The sequence below is a fragment of the Tursiops truncatus genome, chromosome 2, assembly GCF_011762595.2.
Source record: "Tursiops truncatus isolate mTurTru1 chromosome 2, mTurTru1.mat.Y, whole genome shotgun sequence".
Taxonomy (NCBI): domain Eukaryota; kingdom Metazoa; phylum Chordata; class Mammalia; order Artiodactyla; family Delphinidae; genus Tursiops; species Tursiops truncatus.
This window is the reverse complement of record NC_047035.1, coordinates 66,094,331-66,119,122: the sequence shown is the minus strand read 5'-3', so window position 1 is coordinate 66,119,122 and position 24,792 is coordinate 66,094,331. Positions and strand designations below refer to the sequence as shown.

At 39.2% G+C, this 24,792-nt stretch overlaps 1 protein-coding gene across 1 annotated transcript in view; it reads left to right on the top strand.

Moving 5' to 3' along the window:
- The window catches only part of AKAP6 (A-kinase anchoring protein 6), a 578,687-nt gene that overhangs the window by 187,770 nt on the left and 366,125 nt on the right, over nucleotides 1-24,792 (top strand). The window contains exon 7 of the mRNA XM_033851195.2: nucleotides 19,514-19,871. Coding sequence (XP_033707086.1) covers nucleotides 19,548-19,871 — 324 coding nt within the window. The 5' untranslated portion in view covers nucleotides 19,514-19,547. The remainder of the gene's footprint in view (nucleotides 1-19,513; nucleotides 19,872-24,792) is intronic.

Here is a 24,792-nt window from a genome sequence, read left to right as displayed (position 1 = left end):
AGTTAAAAAACAATAACATTAAAGATAACTATAGCTACAATAATTTGGTAATGGATGTACAACATAAAAAGATGTAAAGTGTGACATCAGTAGCATGTCTGGCTAAAGGTTTATCAATTTTGTTTATCCTTTCATAGAATCAGATCTTAGTTTCATTGGTCTTTTCTATTGTTTTTTTAGTTTCTATTTTATTCATTTCCACTATCTTTATTATTTCTTTCCATCTACTAACTCTGGGTTTTCTTTATTCTTTTTCTAATTCCTTTAGGTATAAGGTTAGATTTTTTATTTGAGATTTTTCTTGTTTCCTGATGTAGGCTTGTGTTGTTATAAACTTCCCTCTTAGCTTTTGCTGAGTCCCAAGATTTTGGGTTGTTGTGTTTCCATTTTGACTTTTCTCCAGGTATTTTTTGATTTTCTTCTTTGATTTCCATTGGTTGTTTAGTAGCATGTTCTTTAGCCTCCACTTGTTTCTGGTTTTGCAGTCTTTTCTTCCAGTTCATTTCTAGTCTCATGTTATCGTGGTTGGAAAAAATGCTTGATATGATTTCAATCTTCTTAAACTTACTGAGACTTGTTTTGTGGCCTAGCATGTTATTTGAAAAGAATGTGTATTTTGCTGTTTTGGATAAAGTGTTCTGTATATATTTATTAATTACATCCGGTCTAATGTGTCATTTAAGGCTAGTGTTTCCTTATTGATTTTCTATCTGGATGATTTGTCCATCAATTTAAGTGGGGTGTTAAAGTCCCCTACTATCATTGTATTACTGTCAATGTCTCCCTTTATGTTGTGAATATTTGCTTTATGTATTTAGGTACTATGTTGGGTGCATATATATTTATAATTGCTATATCTTCCTGTTGTTTGATTCCTTTATTATTATGTAATGTCTTTCTTTGTCTCTTTTTACAAAGTCTTAGACTTTGTTTTAAAGTCTATTTTGTCTTATATATGTATTGTTACCCCAGCTTTCTATTCCTTTCCATTTGCATGGATTACCTTTTCCATCCCCTCACTTTCAGTCTGTGTGTTTCTTTAGATCTGAAGTGAGTCTTTTATAGGCAACATATATATGGGTTTTGTTTTTTTATCCATTCAGCCACTCTGTCATTTACATTTAAAGTAACTATTGATGATTATGTGCTTCCTGTTATTTTATTAATTGATTTCTGGTTGTTTTTGTAGTTCTTTTTGTTCCTTTCTTCTTCTTTTGGTGTCTTCCCTTGTGATTTGATGTCTTAATGGTATGCTTGGATTCCTTTCTCTTTTGTGTTGTGTATGTGTGTGTGTGTGTGTGTGTGTGTGTGTGTGTGTGTATTATAGGTTTTTGGTTTGTGGTTACCATGAGGTTCATATATATGATTATTTAAAATTGATGATCTTTTAAGTTTGAACACATTCTAACCACCTTACAGTTTTACTACCATCTCCATGTTTAATGTTTTTGACATCATATTTTATGTCTTTTTGTTGTGTGTATGCCTTAGCTACTTACTGTGGATATAGTGATTTTACTATTTTTGTGTTTTAACCTTTCTACTAGCTTTATAACTGGTTGATCTAGTACTTTTACTGTATGTTTCCCTTTACCAGTGAGATTTTTCCTTTCACAATATTCTTTTCTTTTCCATTTAGAGAAGTCCCTTTAACATTTCTTGTAAAGCCAGGTTAGTGGTGCTAAACTCTTTTAGCTTTTGCTTTTCTGTAAAACTCTTTATATTTTCTTCAAATCTGAATGATAAGCTTGCCAGGTAGGTTTTAGGTTTTTTCCTTTCATTTTGAATATATTGTACCACTCCCTCTGGCCTGCAAGTTTCTGCTGAAAAGCCAGCTGATAATATTATGGAAGTTTCATTGTGTATAGCTAGTTGCATTTCTCTTGCTGCTTTCAAGATTCTTTCTTTATCTTTAATTTTTGCCATTTTAATTAGAATGTGTCTTGGTGTGGACCTCTTTGGGTTGATCTTGTTTGGGACTCTGTACGCTTCCTGGACCTGGATGTCTGTTTTCCTTCCCAGGTTAGGGAAGTTTTCAGCTATTTCTTCAAAGAAATTCTCTGCCCCTTTCTTTCTCTGTTCTCCTTCTGGGACCCCTATGATATGAATGTTAGTATGTTTGATGCTGTCCCAGAGGTCTCTTAAACTATCTTCATTTTTTGAAATTCCTTTTGCATTTTTCTGTTCAGCTTGGGTGGTTTCCACTATCCTGTCTTCCAGATTGCTGATCTGTTCCTCTTTATCATCTAATCTATTGTTGATTTCTTTTAGTGTATATTTTTATTTCAGTTATTGTATTCTTCAGCACTGTTCTTTATATTTTCTAACTCTTTGTTGAAATTCTCACTTGTTCATCTATTCTTCTCCCAAGTTTGGAAAGCATCTTTATATGATCATTACCTTGCACACTTTATTGGATAGATTGCTTATCTCCACTTTGTTTAGTTCTTTTTCTGTGGTTATGTCTCATTTCTTTGTTTGGAACATAGTCCTCTGTCTCCTCATTTTGCTCAGTTCTCTGTGTTTATTTCAATGTGTTAGGTAAGTTGGTTACATTTCTCAATCTTGGAGAAGTGGCCTCTAGTAGGAGATGTCCTATGGGGCCCAGAAGCACTCGCCTCTGGTCACCAGAGCTATACACTATAGTGTTGCCCTCAATGTGGGATGAGTTTGCCTTTCTATTGTGTTGGGGCTGATTACTGTGGGTGCACTGGTACGCCAATCTCTCCCCTGGCCTGATTGGCTGCAAGGTCATGCTTCATGTGGTGGCTTCAGGGTAGGCGTCCTTTGCAGTGGGCTGTGTGGCTTGGGGGTGGGTGGGGCTGGGTCCCCCTGTGGCTGTCTGTGCAGCCCAGAGGGACTAGGACCTGGTGTTGGCCTCCTGGAGGGTGGGGCTAGGTCCTGCTGCAGCTATATGCATGGCCTTGGGGTCTAGGGGCTGGTGCTTGCTCACTGGAGGTCAGACTTGAGCCCCCATGTGGCTGTCTGGACAGCCTTGGAGGGGGGCCAAGATTGGGGCTGGTGCTAGTCCACTGGTGAGTTGAGTTATGTCCCTGGTGCTATAGACTAGAGAGAGGATTCCAAAATGGCACTTGCCAGTGCTGGTGTTATTGTGGTAGAACAGACTCCCCAGAATGGCTGCTCTAAGTGTCTCTGTCTTAAGCGGGGAGTCCCAGTTGCCTCCTGCCTCTCCAGAGGGCTCTCCAAGATCAGCAAATGGATTGACCCAGACTCTTTTCAAACTATTGCCTCTGTGATGGGACTCAGAGCATGTGAGGTATTGTGTGTGCCCTTTAAGAGTGGAGTCTTTGTTTCCTGTAGCCCTCTTGCTTTCCCAAAACAATTCCCACTGGTTTTCAAAGCTAGATGTCCTGGCTTTGTCTTCCCAGTGCAGGAGCCCTGGCTTGGGGAGCCTGATGTGAGGTTTGGGCCTCTGCATGGGGACTCACTGGGGGTCTCTGCAATTATGATGTTCCTCCCATTTGTGGGTAGCTGACCCAGGTATCTGAGTCCTGGCTATACTGTGTCTGCTACCCATCTTATGGTTTCTTCTTTATGTCTTTGGTTGTAGAAGATCTTTTCTGCTAGTCTTCAGGTTGTTCTCATAGTTGCTTTATAAGTAGCTGTGATTTTGGTGTGTCTGTGGAAGGAGGTGAGTTCAGGGTCTTCTTACTCTACCATCTTGGCCATCTCTCTAATATTATTAAAATGTCCATATTACTCAAAGCCATATATAGATTTAATGTGATCTCTATTAAAATTCCAATGGTATTTTTCACAAAAATAGAAAAAAAAACTATCCTAAAATTTGTATGGAACCACAAAAGGCTCTGAATAGTCAAAGCAATCTTGAGAAAGAACAAAAAAGCTGGAGGCATCACAGGTCCTCATTTCAAACTATACTACAAAGATATAGTAATCAAAACAGCATGGTACTGGCATAAAAACAGACACATAGACCAATGGAATAGAGCATACAGCTTACAAATAAAACCATGCATGTATGGTCAACTCATATTTGACAAAGGAGCCAGGAATACTGAATTGGGAAGAGAGAGTTTTTGCAGTGTATGGAATGGGAGAAAATATTTGCAAACCATATATTAGATAAGGAGTTAACATCCAAAATATGTAAGAAACTTATACAACTTGATAACAACCCACCCCCTGCAAATAGTCCAATTTAAAAAATGGGCAGAGGACCTGAATAGAAATTTTTCCGAAGAGATATACAAATGGCCAACGGGTACAAGAAAAGTTGCTCAATGTTACTAATCATCAGGGAAATACAAATCAGAACCACAGTGAGGTATCACTTCACACTTATTAGAATAACTATTCTCAAAGAGACAAGTGGCAACAGGTGCTGGTAAGGATGTGGGGAAAAGGGAACTCTTGTGCACTGTTGATGGGAATATAAATTGATGTAGCTACTATGGAAAACAGTATGAAGGTTCCTCAAAAAATTAAAAATAGAACTACCATATGATCCAGCAATCCTGCTTCTGGGTATATATCTAAAGAAAATGAAATCACAATCTGGAAGAGATATCTGTACCCCCATGTTTATTGAAACACTGTTCACAATAGCCAGGATATGAGAAAAATCTGTGTTTATCAACAGACAAATGGGTAAATAAAAGGTGATATATATATATATATATATATATATATATATATATATATTCCATGAAAAAGGAAATACTGCCATTTGTGACATGGATGGACCTGAGGGCTAAGTGATAAAAGTCAGACAGGGAAAGGCAAATACTGTATAATTTTATTTGTATGTGGAATCTAAAATAAAGCCAAGCTCATAGAAATGGGAAGTAGAATGGTGGTTGTTAGAGAGAAAATCTTCCAGTTATAAGATGATTAGGTCCTGGGAATCTATTGGACAGCCTTGTGACTATAGTTAATAATACTATATCTTAAGTGATCTCACCACAGACACACAAAATCATAATTATGTGAGTTGATGGATGTAACTAACCTTATGTGGTAATCATTTTGCAATTTTTGTGTGTATCAAATCATCACATGCACTTAATTGTGCACAATTTTATATATCAATTATATCTCAATAAAGCTGGTAAAAAAAGGAAAAAAATGGAAAAAAAAGTACAGACTTATTCTTTATGTTCAAGATCAGTTTTTCTCCAACCTATTTCTCTTTATAGTTCAGTTGAGAAGTAAGTACACACAGAAGCTGCTAGTTCTTCCTTTTTTTTTTTTTTTTTTTTTTTTTGCGGTACGCAGGCCTCTCACTGTTGTGGCCTCTCCCGTTGCGGAGCACAGGCTCCGGACACGCAGGCTTAGTGGCCATGGCTTATGGGCCTAGCCACTCCACGACATGTGGGATCTTCCCGGACTGGGGCACGAACCCGTGTCCCCTGCATTGGCAGGCAGACTCTCAACCACTGCGCCACCAGGGAAGCCCTGCTAGTTCTTCCTTTCCTGGACCTGAAGTTCCTGGAAGGTGGATGGTAAACAAGTGTTGACTCACTTGTTTTCCATAGCACCAGGAAAGTGTCAAAGTGAGATGCTCATTAAATTCCTTTTTTCTTGAAACTGTGGTATACATAAAACTGTCAGGCCATTATATTCCTCTGCTTCCTTATAAAGCCGTCTAAATCTGTTTTCTTCATGTTATTTTGAGCATTATGGTGGAAGCAAAGAAAAACCATATTCTCTCAGCTGCTTGTGTTACATTATTTAAAAAATGAAACAAAACTCTCACCTTGTAGACTCCAGTTTAATTAAAGGGTCGTTCCAAATACTCTTATTTTAAAAATTGTCGGCTACATATTGAAGAAATATTCTCGAGTGTTCATTTTCAATCATATGAAGTAACATTTCTTGTTGAAGAAATTCATTCAAAAGACGTTTAATATCCAGATCAAGGAATCTTATGGAACTATTAACAATGAGAGGATCAGGGCAAAGGGCACAATGAATAGAAGCTATGACAAGCAGAAGTTGTCTGAGGTTCTTTTGTATTTGGCTGCAAATGACTAAGTAAGACCCAAAATAGCTGTGTCATGTGATGTATGATATGATTGTGAAGCATTAACTGAAAACTTATAAACAGATGCTTTTCTGAGACTATTGGAGAAGGAACTACTGTTTCTGAGTATCATATCAATTTTAACTATTGATAAGGAAGATATGAAAAATTAAAATAAAAATCTTAGTCAGTTTTAATGCATCTGAATCACTCTTGGATGACTGCCAGGTGCTCATGTGCTTGATGATAAAGTCTTATCCAAGACTTACCTAAGGAGAGCAAGAAGTGAAAGCCTCAGAAATGATGACCTCTCTGGGAAACTGCTGCTCCCTTCCCACACCACAGCTAGACTTGGTTGGTGGTAAGTGATAAAATCTAATGGCTGGAGGGTTTTTGATTTCAACTTAAGCTTTAGCTGTCTTACAGAGGGGAGAGAGTATGGGTTGATCTGTTATAGTATTCATCATTTTGTCCCTTTTACCCCTATGATTTAGAGGAGCCACCTAAATTAAAAAAATAAAATATTTTTTTCCATATGCTGAAAGGAAGATCTGTCAAAGCATCTGGTAATATTCAATCTAACAATTTTTAGGGTTGGTGAAGGATCTGCTAGGTTCTTTTTAGGCTTTTAGAGGCTTTTAAGTCATTAGCTCTTACTCAGCACTTTCTATTATTGCTATTTATTTTCTTAGGCAAGAGAATAAATAATTTATTAAGAAAAAGACAAAAATTAAATGAATGTGAATTTATGCTAAGCTAGTTCATGCCCCATGCTTTTATTGTCTACCAGCACATATAGAACACTAAATAAATATGGGCTTGTACCATGTGTCTGCTTTTCATTAGAAAATATATATTTTATTTTTCCTTGAAGATCCATGATGTAGAATTTTTATTTATTATAGGAATTATTTTTTAAAACACCAATTCATGTTGGAGCAAGTCATACTTTATCAGACACCCACCTTCAAGTTAGATGAGTAGATGGGCAGAAACTCTTGACAGTATCTAATGAACTTGATACAAAAATTTTAAAACAAAATGATCGTAAAATATTTGAAATAAATAGATTCTACCTTGCTGAAATTGTTTATTTGAAAAGTAAATATAGTACCAGACCTTTAATTATTCTTTCTGTAGTAAAGAGCATTCAGAGGGAGGATCTCTGATCACATCAGACCTTTGGATATTAAGAGCCTTTGCTGTCTCCATTAGTATTTTTAAATCTGACATCAGAATCTTCTAAAGAAAATCTTTTTTTGCATGTCTGGGAGGTTAGGGTGAGTAGGAAATAACAGTGGATAGGAAATAATGCTTTTGAAAATCCTGGTCTTTATGAGGGTTCATCACCGTAAAATGCTTTCTGTTTATGAAAGAACAGCAGTGTGGGTAGTTATTTGAAGTGTTCTCAAGTTGCAGCATGAGTAGCACAAACAAATGTAATATTAGTTGAAAGATTTGGCTTAAGTTCATTATTTTGTATTTCAGTCTGATTCAGTTGTCTTCAGAAATAAAAGTTATTCACTCCAGAACAAATCTACTCATGGGACAAATAATGAAATAACCTGTAAACTCGGTCACTTAATCACCTGTGGCTTTCATCATGATATCAGATTTAGTTCATAGGAAGACTTATTTCTTAAAGGAATTATTGGACTGACACAAATACAACCTTATTATTGAACTGAATCACAGTAAGCATTTTGTATTTAAAAATATAGTGTTTAAACAAGTGGGTAGGTACAAGTTTAAACTTAGCATTTTAACTGACTGCCCCATCCAGTCTGGTGACATTCTCTACCCAAAACAAAACAAAACAAAAATAATCATTTTCATAGTCAAATAAGTTTGGGAACTAAGGCACCAAATATTCCTACCCCTTATTTGGAGATTCTCAATGTATCAGAGAGTATTAAAGCCCTGTCCCGCAATTAAGAAACACTTTCATTTTTTAATCTAGATATTTTGAAGTTATGTGTTTATACACAAATAGTTGGGAGTCAAGTAGTTTTGGGATTTTAGACAAACAGCAGCCCTGAGACCTTCTTTTCCATTTCCCATTCTCCAGAGGCAACCATTTTTCATCTGTTAGCTGATTCTTTGGTAACTACCTTCATCTTAAAACAACAGAATGGTATGGCTACCTCCTGAGTATTTTTTCTATTTTTTTAATCTATTGACTTCTCACTATGAAAGATGGGAGTTTATTTAGCTTGTTCCCTGATCCCATCCCTCTCTCTCTCTTACTTTTCTCTCACAGGGGCACACGTGCACATGTGTGCACACACACAATTCTTACCCCCCCAATTCTGCCTGTAAAATTATGTTGTGATTTGGATTATGCCAACATTTAGTGTTTATATTAAGAATATGTAAATGCAATTTTTAGGTAAACCACGTAGAATAATATAATTCCTATTCTATTTTTGTATACCTTTTAACTTTTTTCTAGAGTTTATTGTTGTTATTTGCTTAGTTTTCTGTGTTTAATTCAACCCCAATTCTCACTAGATCAATAAATCTGTTCATTTGCATCAGGTTTTCTTTCAGTGTCATCTGTGTCAAGAAGTCTTTCTGAGAGCCTTGTGACCTGTTCCAATCTGTGCTGGATGGCTTCCTTGCCCAGGTGTATGGCTGGCATCCTTAGAGTTCTCTTCCTCACCACCCTGGGGTGCTAGATCTCCTGTTTGCTGTGTCTCCTGACTTCCTCTTTCTTGGTTTACTCTTTTATTTTGGTAGAGTATCTACCAAAGAGACTGGTATCTCTTGAGAAGATGTCTGGAAAATAGTCTCTTATTCTATCCTCACATTTGATTTTTTATCAGACTATATTATTCTCAGTATACAATTATATGCTAGAGTTCTTTTTCCTTCCTTTTTAAAAATTAAAAAAAAAATTTTTTGGCCATACCTTGCGGCATGCAGGGATCTTACTTCGTTCATCAGGGATCAAACCCATGCCCTCTGCAGTGGGAAGACTGCCAGGGAAGTCCCCTCCTTTTCCTTCTCGAGGAAAACAATTGTCTTTTAGCTTCCAATGTTGCTCTTATGGAAGGTCACACTCCTGTGTGTCTCTTCCGCTCTCAGTACTCTTCTTCACTTTTGGCATTTCTGATCACCAAATGTGTGGTGGTTTTCCCCACACCAAGCGACTCAGTGATACCAGCTTGGTGTCCTATAATTTAACTGTCTGCCTGAAAGTAGTGTCAGATCCCACCTGTTAAGGGCTCAGTCCCACAGGACTTCCCCCCTCTCCCTACCCACTTCAGGTACCAATTGCAAATCCAGATTGTTTCCTGTGGATATGACTGACTGGCTGTAAATCACCCCCCTCCTCAGGTTCCCATGACCCCTCCTCAGGTTCGATTAATTTATTAGAGCTACTCACAGAACTGAGGAGAACAGGTTACTTACTAGATTACCAGTTTGTTACAAAGGATATTGAAGGATACGAATGAATAATCAGATAAAGAGGTATATAGGGCAGTGTCCAGAAGGGTCCCGAGCATAGAAGCTTCTGTCTGTGGAGTTTGGGGCATACCACCTACCCAGCATGTGGATGCATTCTCGTTCACCAATCTTGTGGCTCTCCACAGCCTGTCCTTTTGGGTTTTTATGGGGGCTTTATTGCACAGGCATGGTTAATTAAATAATTGGCATTGGTGACTGATTCAACCTCCAGCCTCACTCTTCTCCTCAGAGGTTGGGGGGTGGGACCAAAAGTTCCAACCTCCTAATCAGGGTTGGTTTCCCTGGCAATCAGCCCCCGTCCCTTCTGAAAGTCACCTCATTAACATAAACTCAGGTGTGGTTGAAAGGGACTTATAAGAATAACAAGACTCCTTTCACCATTATGGCTCTGGAGCTATTTCAGGAACTGAGGACAAAAGAACAAATACTATAACAAAAGATGCTCTCATTGCTTTTGTGCTTTGGACTTTCCAAGAGCTTTAGGCGCTGTGTGCCAGAAATGGGGACAAAGACCAAATATATATTTTTATTATAAATCACAGTATCACAGTTGCTGTTGAGAAATCCAAAGCAATCTAATTTATAATTCTTTGTATATACCTCTACTTCTAACCCAAATCTTATTTTCCTAATATTCTGGGATTTCAATAAAATGCCTTAGTGTGAGTCTATTTTCATGCACTAGATGGGTCTTTTTAATGTAGAGACTCACGTCCTTCACTTCTCAAAAGATTTTATTAATGATATTTTCCTTTCTCTTCCCTTTTGCCTTCAGAGACTCCTGTTCTTCAGGTGTTAGACCTCCTGGATTGGTCACTAATTATCTTTCTCTCCTAATTTTTGTCTATTTATCTTTTTCTTTACTTCCTGTGAGATTTCCTCAACTTTATTTTCAGCCATTGTAATGAGATTTCCCTTTTTGCAATCATGTTTTTATTTTGCCAAATTTTTTTTTGTTCTATAAATATTTCTTTTAAAAAATAAAATTCTGTTCTTGTTTCATGGATACAATAGCTTATCTCTGATAATTTTTCTTTTTCACCAAAATCATCTTCTCCTTGCATAATCTTTCCTCTAGTTTGAGGTTTTTTGTTTGCTTCCTTTGGGCCTGTTATCCAAATTAGAGTTTTCCCTTAATCTCTGCTAATCCTTGACTGCCTGATCATATTTAAGAGTAGGAGACTAGAAAGCTGATTGAATGCTCTGAGTGTGTGGGTAGGCCTATTGACTGAATGTCATTGTAGGGTGATCTGGATGTGCCAATTTTCAGTATCATGTCTTCTTGGACTGATCAGATCTTCTTGGTGGGGGCGGGGGTGGTCTCTAGTCTGCTAACTGGAGGATAAAGGCTTAGGAGAGTCAAGTTGTGGAAGGGGACTGGGGGTGGTCTCAGCACTCAGAATGCCTATGTTAACTTAATTCACCTATTTTCAAGGTAACTCTATACTCAACTGCCCAGAGTCCCTAAGTCCAGAGACCCTTTGATTGATTCTTTCTGGAGAATAAAGCTCTAGAATTGGAGTGGGTCCACCTACCCAGCAACACAGAGTAAGGAAAGACCTAGAATTCTAACTGCTTCTAAACATTTTTGAATCAGAATTAATCTTCTCGATGTGTCATTGCCCCTTCACCCAGAGTTAGGCCAAACTTGAGGTTAAGGGTACAGTTCTCCAAGACTGTCTAGTTTGCCCAAGACTTCTGACACCAGCTGCAAGTTCAGGGATCTCCAGGGCTGTCCTCACATGAGACTAGCTAATGATAAATTTGGAGGTGCTCACAGATTCCTTCAGATTTGATAATTTGATAAATCAACTCACAGAGCTCAGGAAAGTGCTATACTTATAATTGTAGTTTTATTATACCAAAAGGGTACAAATCAGAACCAGCCAAAGGAAGAAACACATAGGGTGGAATCTGGGACTGAGAAGTTTCCCAACACAGAGCTTCCATGTCCTTAGGGATGCACTACCTCTTGCCCTTGGTGTGTGACAATACTCATGGGGTATTGCCAACTTTGGAAGTTTGCTTGAGCTTCAGTGTCCTAGTTCTTATTGGGGCTTCATTACTTAGACATGAATGATTGAATCTTTGCCCATGTGGTTGCTCAAAGCCCCAGCCCTCTAATAACATGAATGGTCTTTCTGTCTGGCTAGCCCCCATCATGCATCACCTTGTTAGTATAGACTATTAGGTGTCATCTGAGGGGCCCACCATGAACAACAAAAATAATCCTATCACTCAGGAAATTCTGAAAGTTTAGAGGTTACCTCTTAGGAGTTGGAACAAAGGCCAGACTTTTTTTTGGGTAAAGTTAATTTTTCACTACATACTTTTCCATCTCCAGTTCCAGAGGTATCTTGTTCCAGCAATTTCAAAATACTTAAAGAATTCTGAAGTAAAATCAGGTTGGTTCTTTGCTCTCTGTGCCATTAGTTTAGGATTTTGTTTTCTTGGGTTGGCTAAGGTATTTATCACTCGTTCATCTGATTTTCAGCTTCCAAAAATATTACTATTTTTCCTCCCATTCTTGAGTGTTTATACTTAAAAAAAAAAACAAAAACAAATTTCAAACTAAAACCACTCTGCAGTAGTGTTAGTGAGGTTTCTGGAGGGAGCCAAATTAGACACATATATTCAGTTGGCTGTCTCTTCCCAGAAGTTGCCTAGCACTCTCAATTTATTTGTCAGGGGCAACTTTTTGTAGAATACCTATTAATACCCAGTAAATAAACACTGCATTAGCAAACACTTCTATATTGCTTCATTAGTAGAGATAACCAACGAATTTAGGCTTCAGAATCTTTAAAGACAACTTTTCTTTTAGGGCTCATTTCCTTTCTACTTTACATATTGAGGGCACAAAAGCTAAACAGCCCCTTATCACTTATTGACTGGGGATGAGAATATTGGGATAGAGGAGGATCTTTTAACTTCAGTGTTATCTATTTTTACAATGTTTGAATTAATATATATTACTTTTTAATTAATTAAAACTTTTTAGAATAAGAAAAAACATTGCATAAAATGATCCTAAAATTTTTTCCACTTCAAATCTATGATGCTAGGGTTAATGGAGAGCTAAAAATGGAGAACTCTTTTTATATTTAATGGAATAGGTAGAACAGAGCACAGAACTCCTTTAATCACTCTGATCTAAAAGTCAGACTTCTAGATCTGAATCAGTCTCTCTTTCTGTTTTTTTATGGGCTATAAAGAAGTTTTTAACCTTACATTTTATATTGATGAAGTCTGCCTGGAAAAGAAGATGTTGATTCTCTCATAATGCTGATTTCTCATTTCATTTTCTTGGTAAATAAGAGTTTGTATATTGATTTTTCTGTCTCATTCTAGCAAACAACTGTAATTTTATTTCTCTTCTTTTGCAATCTTTTTAGAGTTCCTGATCCCTGTGAGACTCATTCCAACCTCCATAGTTTGGTGTTCAAAGCCCTCTTATAACATGGCTGCAATTTACCTTATAGCCTTATCTGTTTCCGGTTCCCAGTTCCCATCAAGCTCCCAATTCCTCTCAACACTGAATTATTTGCTGATTCTCCCAACTTCTTGGTATCTTTGTCCATGTATTTCTCCCAGCCTGGAATTCTTTCCCCATCTCCCTTCTCTTTCTGCCCATCTAAATCGTAGCCATTTTTTTGTTTTGTTTTGTTTTGTTTTTGGCAGTACGCGGGCCTCTCACTGTTGTGGCCTCTCTTGTTGCGGAGCACAGGCTCCGGACGCGCAGGCTCAGCGGCCATGGTTCACGGGCCCAGCCGCTCCGCGGCACGTGGGATCTTCCTGGACCAGGCACGAACCCGTGTCCCCTGCATCGGCAGGCGGACTCTCAACCACTGCGCCACCAGGGAAGCCCAATCATAGCCATTTTTACAAGCTCATCTCAAATATTTCCTTCTTCAGTAAAGGTTCTTCCTTATCTTTCCTCCATCCCGGATTAATGCCATTCCACTGGGGCCTCACAGGGCTTTGCCCACATCCTGCCTATGTAATAGGTATCAGTAGATGTGTGTGTGTGTGTGTGTGTGTGTGTGTGTGTGTTAGGGGAGAGTGGACGGAGGGAAATTGTCCCCATTAAATTATAATTTCCTTGAAAGTAAATCTGATGAGTCATAGATATACATAATACCTTATATATAGTTGATTCTCAGTAATGTCAGTTGATTTGAAATGAATCTTGTTTCATTTTCTTTGTATCAATAGCATTGACAAAAGTAACAACTGTATATATTATGTATTATTTTTACAAATCTACCCCAAGTGGGGTGATGCAGCCAAATGAATCTCTGAGTGACAGCAGCTGACCACTGTAGTGGTGGAAGGAAGACATGGGAGGTGTGATGACTAACTGAGTCAATCTGGGTGTCCACGCCACAGGAGAAGGATCTGAATAATGCAGGGTGGGGGCGCGTAGTAGGAGGACGGACGGCTTGAGCAAGGAAGATGATTGATGAAGTGTGTTATGGGTGACAGAAGACCCTATGCTCTGGGCAAGGGAGTTAGCAGTGATTGAGGAGAGACCCAGGAGAGGGTGCATGGTCTCTGTGTGATTAACCAGATGTAATCAGCCATTTGCCTGAGGGGACAGCCATACAAAAGGATATAGTAAAGGGGAAAAGTGTTGGGGGGAACATCAGTGATAACACCAGGGTCTTTTAAATTGTAGAAATCTGTCTGGGCCCCTGTATTTACGTGCTGTGTTCACTCCCTTTCCTGCTCCCCAAGCCTGTGCACTTAAAGCTTGAGATTTTTCTTCTCACTGACATCCACTTGCGGGCTGCTCTGTTATGGCAGGAGGATTAGAAAGTGAGCCTAATCTGGGGTTACCACAGTGATCTCACTTATCAGTGTTACTCCAGATGAGTGCTGGAGGGTGTGGGGCTGGGAGGAGAAGAGGGCCAAGGAGAAGGAGGAATCGGTGATTATGGAAACTTCCTTAGAGCATCTTACAAAAGCCACTCACTCTTTTTTCCCTTAAGTACAGATTTAACTTAATATTTTGTAGGAATTCTTCGGCTATCCTCTCAAAAAGCTTAAAGCCATTTAAAGTTTCCCAACCCTTGACCTCACAAGAGGCCAGAGAGTGAGACAGAGAGCAAGATTTAAAACTAGGTGATGAATTAGAGCCTCATTCATCTGGGTAGACTGCGACATTTAATTAAGCAATTTATTAAGCTTGTTTTTGTGGGGGTTTTTTTGTAGAGCCCAATTCTAGAGTCCTGGAATGGATATAGGGTTCACCTCTTGAGTTCATTTATTTTTCCTTAATGCAGTCAAAGCATGAGAGCTAGCCAGAGACAAAATTCAAAACATTGCAGTGGAACTTTTCTTTCCCTTTCAAAATTCAGTCTCTTTGAATAGTTCTGTGAAGAATGATTATGAGAATATGAAAGAAAAAAAAGAAGCAAGAGAAAAAAGCACACTTAGTGATGCCTAACTTAATTTTCTCTACCCCAGTTTGGTAACATGTCCTTTGTAGCAAGCAGATTCGTTAATTTGGCCTGAATTATGCTTTAGTCTCTCATTTTGGGGGCAGTAAGCAGAGCACAGAAAGATTGAGAGTAAGTATTTAGGTTTGGGGGTGATTTACATGATGATAAGACTACCTCTCCAACTATACATGTGAAGATGCTCTTGTTTGGAAAGAACAGTTTCTTCCTAAGAAAGGAGAGAGGGCTTGAATGCATCTAGCTCAGATTGACTTTGTCAGCTGGTTATGTTACTATAGTACTGTTAATTTATTTATACACTTTAAAATTTATCCTGCTTTAGGATTTGCTCAGTCTTGGGGTATACAGTCTTGGTTCTTCTGAACCGTGCCTGGCTGTGCTCTGTCTACCCAAATACTCTTTTCCATAGTGATCCTTGTTTTGGCAACTGTCTCCTTTTTCTCAACTCACTTATCACCGCTGCAAAAGCCCAGCCTATAACCTCACAAGCCTGGAGCTTATAGATTAGCTTCCAAATAGGGACAGTGTAGTAGCCCTCTCTTTGCAAGAGATTTAGGCCACTAAGGGCATTTGAAGCTGGTGCCTTACAGACTCACCAGTGTCCTGCTGGCATGAAGCAGCCCTGATACCGGCCTTTATCTTGTTTGGCTACAAGAAGAGAACCCGAGGGGGCTGAGAGGAGGAGGAGCCAGGCACTTAATCCTGAAGGACCTTTAGGGACAAAAGCATTTACAGTGAGTACAGTCAGCTGATTTCCAGCTTTTCCGTCCTTTTATTTAAGAGAGACAATCACAAGAGAAGGGAGAAAGAGGTGGGCAGTTTTGATGGGTGTGTAGCTGCATTTTTTGCTTCCTAGTTTGGTCGAAGAGCATGCTCCTGATTTAAATGTCTTATTCAAATTGAATATATTCTGCTAACGTCAGGTTTCGACTGAAAATTTGTGGACTGTCAGGGAGGTAGCAGCACCAGTCCTTGGTTAGTAAGCAAGCCATGGTATGTTTCTTCTGTTTCTGTAGGATGATAGACAGAGTGTGGTGAGAAAAGCCTTAGCACAAATTTTTTTAAAAAAACCTTTAAAATCTTTACTGCTTTTGGCTTTGGCACCTTAAATGTTGAATCTTCTTTGGGTTTGTGGAAAGGAAAGGATTTGATCTGTGTTATTTTTAACAGCAGCTGGGTTCAAGGTGGTATTATCTCTAATGCTGGAAACGTGGCCACAGATAAGCATTTGATGGGGGCAGAGGGGTGGGTGGAGAACAGGAGGTCATTGGGTTCCAGAAAGCTGGTTGATCCCTCCTCTCATGCAGCTTTGCAGCCAGAGATATAACTGCATGTGTATCTGTATGTATTGAATCAGTGCTTCATTTGCATTGTCAGAAGTTGTTGTCTACTGGCTTTTTTTTTTTTTTCAAATTTCTCTGTGACTAGAAAGGAATCTTATTGCATGGATCCTTGCATTAAAAAAAAAATAGAAAACTTAGAATTTAGAAGATATATAGAGTTGTGTTGAATTACCTACTATTTGTTTGCATATTCAAATGGAGTAATTAATTTGATGGGAAAGCAAGCTTGAATAGTCATGATAAGCGCAGGAAAAATACACAGATTGTTATTGTAGATCTCTACAATATGAGGCAGTTTTCCTTTAAAGTATAAATTTATCTTGGAAATCAGACGTGCTTTTGTGAAAATCAGAAATACAGGTTGGTTATCCATGGGTGGTACATCTAAATGTGAACTACTGGAATTGAAAATTAAATGTTTATAGTAATTAGTTTCCATGAAAATAAGTAATTAATCAATTTTATGCCACTTCCTGGGCTTGCTATGCTGTTATGACACATACGGTATTCCTTCCCTAGGGACAAAGCTGTATGTGAAGGAAAGTAAATAGAAGTTGAAATATAACTTGAGTAAAGCGTTGCTTTGCTTCACTGTTTTGTGTTATGGAAATTCTCTTGTTTAGTCTGATCAGCTAAATATGGAAACATCACATGCAGGTTGAAATTTTGTAGATGCAGGTAACTTTTGCCTTGGCAGCTTGAATATAAGGTTTCCTTGCCCTTTACTCATGTGTGATGCACACCAGCTACATTTTTTTTTTTTTTTTTTTGCGGTACGTGGGCCTCTCACTGCTAAGGCCTCTCCCATTGCGGAGCCCAGGCTCCGGACGCGCAGGCCCAGCCGCCATGGCTCACGGGCCCAGCCGCTCCGCGGCATGCGGGATCCTCCCGGACCGGGGCACGAACCCGTGTCCCCTGCATCGGCAGGCGGACTCTCTACCATTGTGCCACCAGGGAAGCCCACACCAACTACATTTTTGTTTAATGTTTTTATTTTATTCTATTTGTCCTTTGCGTATATAACCACATCTGTGTTAAGTCTTAAGTGCAAACTCCCAGAGGGAAGAATCTCCCATATTTATTCCTCTGGAAAGAATTAGCAACTTATAATGTGAAAATAATGATTTACAAAATGTGTTTGCATGGTAATAATTTATTTCTTTCCATTAAGTAGGACAAATATTGATGCCGTTTGCCTGCTTTGGTGAAATGGAGGTCCGTCATTTAGTATCTACATAGCTCTCAGTATAGGTAGGATGCTTCTAATAGCTTAGAAATCTCTGGATAAATAACCCTAGGTAATTACAGATTCTCATGGTCAGATGGAATCTTATTGATCATTTAGTCCAATTTTGTCATTTTACAGATGAGGAAACTGAGACCCGCAAATGTGGAGCATCTTGCTCCAAACCACACAAAACTGCACTGTGCCTGCCTGGTGCACAGCCTGATAGTATATATAGAAATGTATGTTGGGATATAAATTACATTGAGCCAATTCTTTGGTATGTTCTTTAGTTTACAGTAAGATATGTATTTCAGAGGAGGCCTTGCCTCGATTTAGGGGTTTCAGAGAAAACACAATGACCAAGCATTGTTTTACAGTTGTACAGGGCTCTTAGGTAGGGGCTTGGAGCTGAGGGAGTGTGTGGGTGAAGGTGAAATGGTTCATTTCACGCTGGCCTGGCACTTAGTTTTCTGGTTTGCTTGAGTCTGGTTTCTTAGAAGAGGGAACCACTGTGACACCAGTGACTTCTTCATTACTAGTTCTTTGACCTTGCACTAAAAACCTTTATTAACCTTTGTGTATCAGATTCCTTCTCTGGGACAGTGATTCTAAATAGTGATTCACCACCCCAGAAGGCAGTGAATTGATTAAAATTTTTAAAGTGCTTCTGGAAATCAGAATCAGAGACTGAGACTAGGGTGTGGTTTATTTAAGAAGTAGTGTGGTAGCTCACTCTTCCTGGAGCTTCATCCCTCCCAGTGAAATTTTGATATCTTCTAATTGGTTCCAAAAAATAGTCAAGTCTAGTATTATTGTTATTTTAAAGACTGTATGCAAGGGTGGTTAAAAATGTGGGGCGTGGATTTCCCCCTCTTGCAATCAGGTGTAGAAAGCTGTTGAAGCCTAAAACCATTCTCTAAGGCAGGTACCAAAGTGATAAACTTACCTTATGACATAATATTTTGCTCTTTGCAAATAACTTTGTTTTCAAAAATTCATCTGTAAACCCCCTTATCATTTAATTTAAAAATAAAATGCTCAGGAAATTGGGGGAGAGGCAGTATGCTACAGCATTAGAAGGCTTCTGAAATAATATATCATGAGAATAACTTATTCTTAAGGCTTTTGTCAATTCAACAAGTCTTTTTATTCCCTGTGCTCATTCCTGTGTGGAAGGTTACATATTCCTAGTCAAACTGGGAGCATTCTTGACTTTTCCCTTCCACGTTTGTAGGTAAAATAATTTTGTTTTTGTTATTAAGTTAATCTTAAGAATATAAAGAAATATAGCTACTTTCTGACAATCACATTTAATTTCATTTAATATTTTGATCAGCCGCCTTTCATCTTTGGAGGAATGGGGTTATAAACTAACTTGAATGTATAGAACTAGAAAAAGACTTAGAAAAGGAAAAGAAACCCATTGCCTTGAAGAACTTTCTCTTGAAACTAAAAATAATGTCTATTTAAAGTGTTCAAAGTACAAGATCCTAAAAGTTGTTATTTTATATCAGACTGGTTACAGAAGAAAGATAAATTACATAGCTAGATCATTAGTAAACTAATCAACTTTATCTTAAAAAGAAACCATACACTTCATTGGTCAGAACTTAGCCACATGACCACAGTGAGCTCCGATGGAGATAGGGAATGTAGTTTTAAATTCTTGGCAGGAACATGCACAACTGAAAATCAGGAATTTGTTATTAAGGAATGAGGTGAGAATGGATGTTGGGATAGGCAGTACCACACCGTTTTGTGTTCCTATTGAACCAGTATAGGAAGGATGCTTCCAATAGCTTAGAAATCGCTGGATAAATGCTGGGTCTTGGGTCTAGTTGGTAGAAACTCAAAACACCTCTTTCTGTTTTTGTTATGAGCTATGGTTTCTTAATTTAGAAACTTGGCTTAATTTAGAAATCTTGCTTCTTCTGTGAAGTACCATTCCTTTATTTGGGAATCTTGTCTGACTTTTGCTCTCTTTTTTCCTTTTGCCTTTCAGCTGTTTTGGAAAGAAGTAAGGCTTAGACTTCTCCATGTTAACCATGAGCGTGACACTTTCCCCTCTGAGGTCACAGGACCTGGATCCCATGGCTACTGATGCTTCACCCATGGCCATCAACTTGACACCCACTGTGGAGCAGGGTGAGGGAGAAGAGGCAATGAAAGACATGGATTCTGACCAGCAGTACGAAAAGCCACCCCCACTGCATACAGGGGCCGACTGGAAGATTGTCCTCCACTTACCTGAAATTGAGACCTGGCTCCGGATGACCTCAGAGAGGGTCCGAGACCTAACCTATTCAGTCCAGCAGGACTCGGACAGCAAGCATGTGGATGTGCATCTAGTTCAACTAAAGGTAAGGAAGGTCTCTGGGCTCAGGTCCATTCCAGACAGAAGTCTGAAGGTGGCTGTAGTGCCTAGAGCCTGAGTTCTGTAATTCTCAAGGAGAAAGCATCCAAGAAGAAAAACAGAATAACAGGTTTGAAACCATTATTTTTGTAGATAAACATGGGTGGAATTCTTTCCTCGTTTTACTTTGTGGGCTAAACATCTAGAATAAAACTGACCTCAGGGGATAATGCAGAGAAGCGAGGAAAAATGGGGGGGTGGCATTTTTGCTCAATGTCATAGAAATCAGTAGTAAAGAATAAAAATATTACAAAAGGTTTAACAAAGACTCTCATAGGTAAAAAATCAAACTGAGCAGTGATTGTATATGTATGTGATTACTAACTTCTGTTGAAGTTGATGCTGCCTTTGTGGCAAACAGTGGGTTCTCGCATGATGGAGAAGGGCGGTGTTCTCCTTTTAGAATGAGTACATTCTAAAAGGTACAATACATCATGCAGAACAAAGGTGCTTTTATAACAGCTCATCTAAAGTTTAGACATTAAAAAAATGTGTGTGACTTTTAGAGATCCGTTAAAAAGCCTGACCGTTGATAATAATGAGACGGAGATGCTAGTAAAGAGTGCTATTAATAGAGATTTTGGCCTAGGAACCCCAAAGTACCGTGAATCTTGCCCTGCCATAGCCACTCCTCTCTTCCGGTTCCCCGAGGGAAATACATGCTCAGGTCAATGGTGGGCAAAGCAGGGAAGATTTATAACCAATTAGGACATTGGCCCCAAACCCCAATGTTAATTTCTAGTCAGTTAGATGAGGTACTAAGGAGAATTCCTCTACCTCAGCTGGTTCATTTTAAATGATCTGAAACCAAAGACCAAACAGATTCTTGCATCTTAATACCTAAATGACATAAGATGCAGCCATCAGCGTGAGAGGAAAGGACAATTAAGAGAGCGTTATGTGCCCCAAAGCCTAGAGCAGAGCTGGCTTAGCCTTCTCAGGCTGGTTCAGCAGATCCTGGGCCCAGCCGCCCCATGAAAGAGAGTGTCCAAGAAAGGGAAGGAGGGGGTTGAAGAGAGAGAGAAAAAACAAAAGGGCCAGAATGCCAAGGTGGCTGGGCTTCTCCCAGGTTGAGCAGGCCTGGGTGGCCTTCTTTCTTCGGGTTCTTGGGAAGGAGCAAGCATGAAAGGTATCAGAGGTGGCTAGGAGCCCGCTTTAACGGACGGAGCTTTAACGGAATGCCAGCCCGACTGGTTTCCCCACCGTGGCAGCAGGGAGTGGTGTCTCTCAGTTCCTGCAGCACAGTCCCTTTAATCAGAGGAGCAGCTCCCAGCTCCTCCGGGTTGCAGTGAGATGGGAGTCAGGGGGCTCCGCAGCACCCCACCCCCTCCTCCATTCCCTCTAATGTTGCACTTACTTATGTGGCTCCCTAAAAGAAATACAGGATTGGGTTTGCAAGGAAAGATGACTGTTGCTCTCTAAAATCTTTCAGATCTACACAGAAAAGGTGGTAAACGATAAAGGAGAATGGGGGGAATGGAAATATCTTTAGAAGATTCCACTAAAAATGCTAAGGGCACCTGAAAACAGTGTGTCAACTAACTTCATTTAATTACATCAATATAGTACTTAAGTGAAAACTTAAATTTTAATTCCAAATAGGAATGTAAAAGTTTTTGTACAGTCAACCGGTATTATGTTTAGTGTTGAGAAATCCCCTGTGGGGCAATTTGCTTCTTTTTCTCATTGGAACTGCCTGTCACCTTCTCACCTCACTCAAAAGGCATCTCACTGCCTCCGTTCAGCTCTGTCCCACAGTGTGGTCTGTCTCCCCTGCTGAGAAAGGAGCCCCAGGAGGGCAGGAAGTCAGCACAGTAGTCACATAGTAGTTCATCAATAGCAGCTAAAGGGATGAAGTGAAATTGTCTTATGTTAATTTAATTCTAGGATTTCTATCATTCCTTTTTTGATGCTTATTTCATCAAGTGACTTAACCAACGTTCTCTGAATGTTCTAGAATATTCTATAATAATAGAGCCCTTCCACTTTGAGGCCAAAGTCAACAAGCTTTGGTCAGTGAGCTATGGCCTTGTTAACACAAGGGTTTAATTTTGGTCTCCTAATCTGCTTATTTAAGTTTTCCCTTTATTTGCGTAACATTTTTTAATTTAACCAAATAAGCACTTTGATACATTAAAAAAAAAGATTTTAAATACATGTCAGTTCTTCAGATTTCCACACTGATCCACAAGAATAAAGGGGAACTGGGTCACAGAATTTTATGTGTGGAATCAAAACAACAACAAAACAACCTTGTAGAAGCAGCTCTTAAGTTAGGTGAATGGCAAAGCAGAGGGGCAGGCCCAGCCAGGGAAAGGCCAGCTATCTCCTATGGGGCATCCCCGCTTGGCCGCATGCCTTGGTGAATTATTCAGTTTATTAATTTACTATGAAAAATAACCATCACAGGGATGGGAATGCCATGGCTTTAAGGACCATCTAGGCGCACATAATTTCTAAATTTATATATCCATCCCAGTGTTCTCCCAGGAGCCCCAACTGCCTAAGAGACATCTTGTATCTCTAGTGAGCATCTCAAACTGATATGCCCATTGAAAAGCCCTGAATGCCTCCCCGACCCCATCTTCCCAATTTCAGTAAAAGGCACCACTTTTTTGCCAAGCCAAAGTGTGATTCCATGCCCCACATATATGTCTATTAACAAGTCCTGGGGATCCAGCTCCAAAATATGCCCTAAATCCATTCACTTCTCCCCTATGCTACTGCTGCCACCCTAGTCAAGCCACATCACTGCTTGCCTGGGCTACTTTTAGAGCCTCTTCTACTACCCTGCAGTTTATTCTCTACACAGCAGCCAGTGGGGTCTTTTAAAAATGTAAATCCAGTCATGTAACTCCCTTGCTTCCTGTTGGCTTACAATAAAACCCAAACCTCTTCCTGTGGTTCTGCCCCTGCCTGCTTCTCTTGCCGTGTCTCCTGTTACTTTCCCCTTGTTTCTAAAGCTCCAAGCGGATTGAAAGTTCAAAAGAAATGTTAGTCTAGTTCTTGCCTCACGGCTTTTCCTGTTGCCTCTGCCTAGCTCTAGCTTTGCCTCGCAGATTCTGGATCCTCATCAAGCAGTCGGCCAGCGGCGCAGCCAAGTTCTAATATCTGGAGGCACAAACCTGGGAGAAGGTTGAGCAGGGGTTGGGAGCAAGGAGGGGCCTGTGCTCTGCTCCGTGAGAGGCAAGCACATAAAAGGAGCTACCCTTACCTAACTCGTCTACACGCCTCAGACTCCCTTTCACATTGCTTGTTCTAAATCTTGTCATCACAGTTTTCTCTGCCATCCTGTTGATGTATAACTTAAAAAAAATTAGTTGAGAAATGCTTTTGGAAAATGCTCAGGGTGGGCTCCCCCCTCTGGTTTTATATTTAATGTCACTTTCTCCAAGAAGCTATTCCTAACCCCTGTTCTTAAAACACCCATCTCCTCCCCCAGCCATCATCTAGTCCATTATTCAGCTCAGTTAATGGCAAAAATTCTTCAATGCTATTACCATGTTTGAAAAAAGGTCTGTCAGTTACTCAAAAGTTAAACATATATATTCCATAAGCTCAGAAATTCCATTCCTAGGTATTTACCCAAGAAAAAGGAAGCATATGTTCATAGAGACTTGTTTAAGAATTTTCATATCAGCTTTATAAATAATAGCAAAAAACTGTCAGAAGCTCAGGTATCCTTCAAGAGGAAAATAAATAAGAAAGTTGTGTTATATTTGTACAAATGGATTGCTATTTAGTAATAAAACAGCACGAACTGCAGATATCTGCAACAGCATGGTTGAAACTCAAAACAAAAAGTATGCAAAAGAGTACATACATCCTGTATCATTCCATTTATATCAGGTTCTAGAACAGGGAAAACTAATCTGAGGTTAAAAAGAACCAGAACAGTGTGATGAGAGCAAGGAAAAGCAACATAAAAGAATTTGGGGGAGGCGACGGAAATATTTTATGCCTTGATAGATTTTTTTAAATTTTTATTTATTTTTTATACAGCAGGTTCTTATTTATTATCTATTTTATACATATTAGTGTATATATGTCAACCCCAATCTCCCAGTTCTCCCCCCCATCCCCCGTGTTCACCCCTTGGTGTCCATACGTTTGTTCTCTACATCTGTGTCTTTGTTTCTGCCTTGCAAACTGGTTCATCTGTACCATTTTTCTGGATTCCACATACATTCGTTAATATTTGATATTTGTTTTTCTCTTTCTGACTTACTTCACTCTGTATGACAGTCTCTAGGTCCATGTCTCTACAAATGACCCAGTTTCGTTCCTTTCTGTGGCTGAGTAATATTCCATTGTATATATGTACCACAACTTCTTTATCCATTCGTCTGTCGGTGGGCATTTAAGTTGCTTCCATGACCTGGCTATTGTAAATAGTGCTTCAGTGAACATTGGGGTGCATGTGTCTTTTTGAATTATGGTTTTCTCTGGGTATATGCCCAGTAGTGGGATTGCTGGGTCATATGCTAATACTATTTTTAGTTCTTTAAGGAACCTCCATACTGTTCTCCATAGTGGCTGTATCAATTTGCAATCCCACCAACAGTGCAAGCGGGTTCCCTTTTCTCCACACCCTCTCCAGCATTTGTTGTTTGTAGATTTTCTGATGATGCCCATTCTAACTGGTGTGAGGTGATACCTCATTGTAGTTTTGATTTGCATTTCTCTAATAATTAGTGATGTTGAGCAGCTTTTCATGTGCCTCTTGGCCATCTGTATGTCTTCTTTGGAGAAATGTCTATTTAGGTCTTCTGCCCATTTTTGAATTGGGTTGTTTGTTTTCTTAATATTCAGCTGCATGAGCTGTTTATGTATTTTTGAGATTAATCCTTTGTCAGTTGCTTCATTTG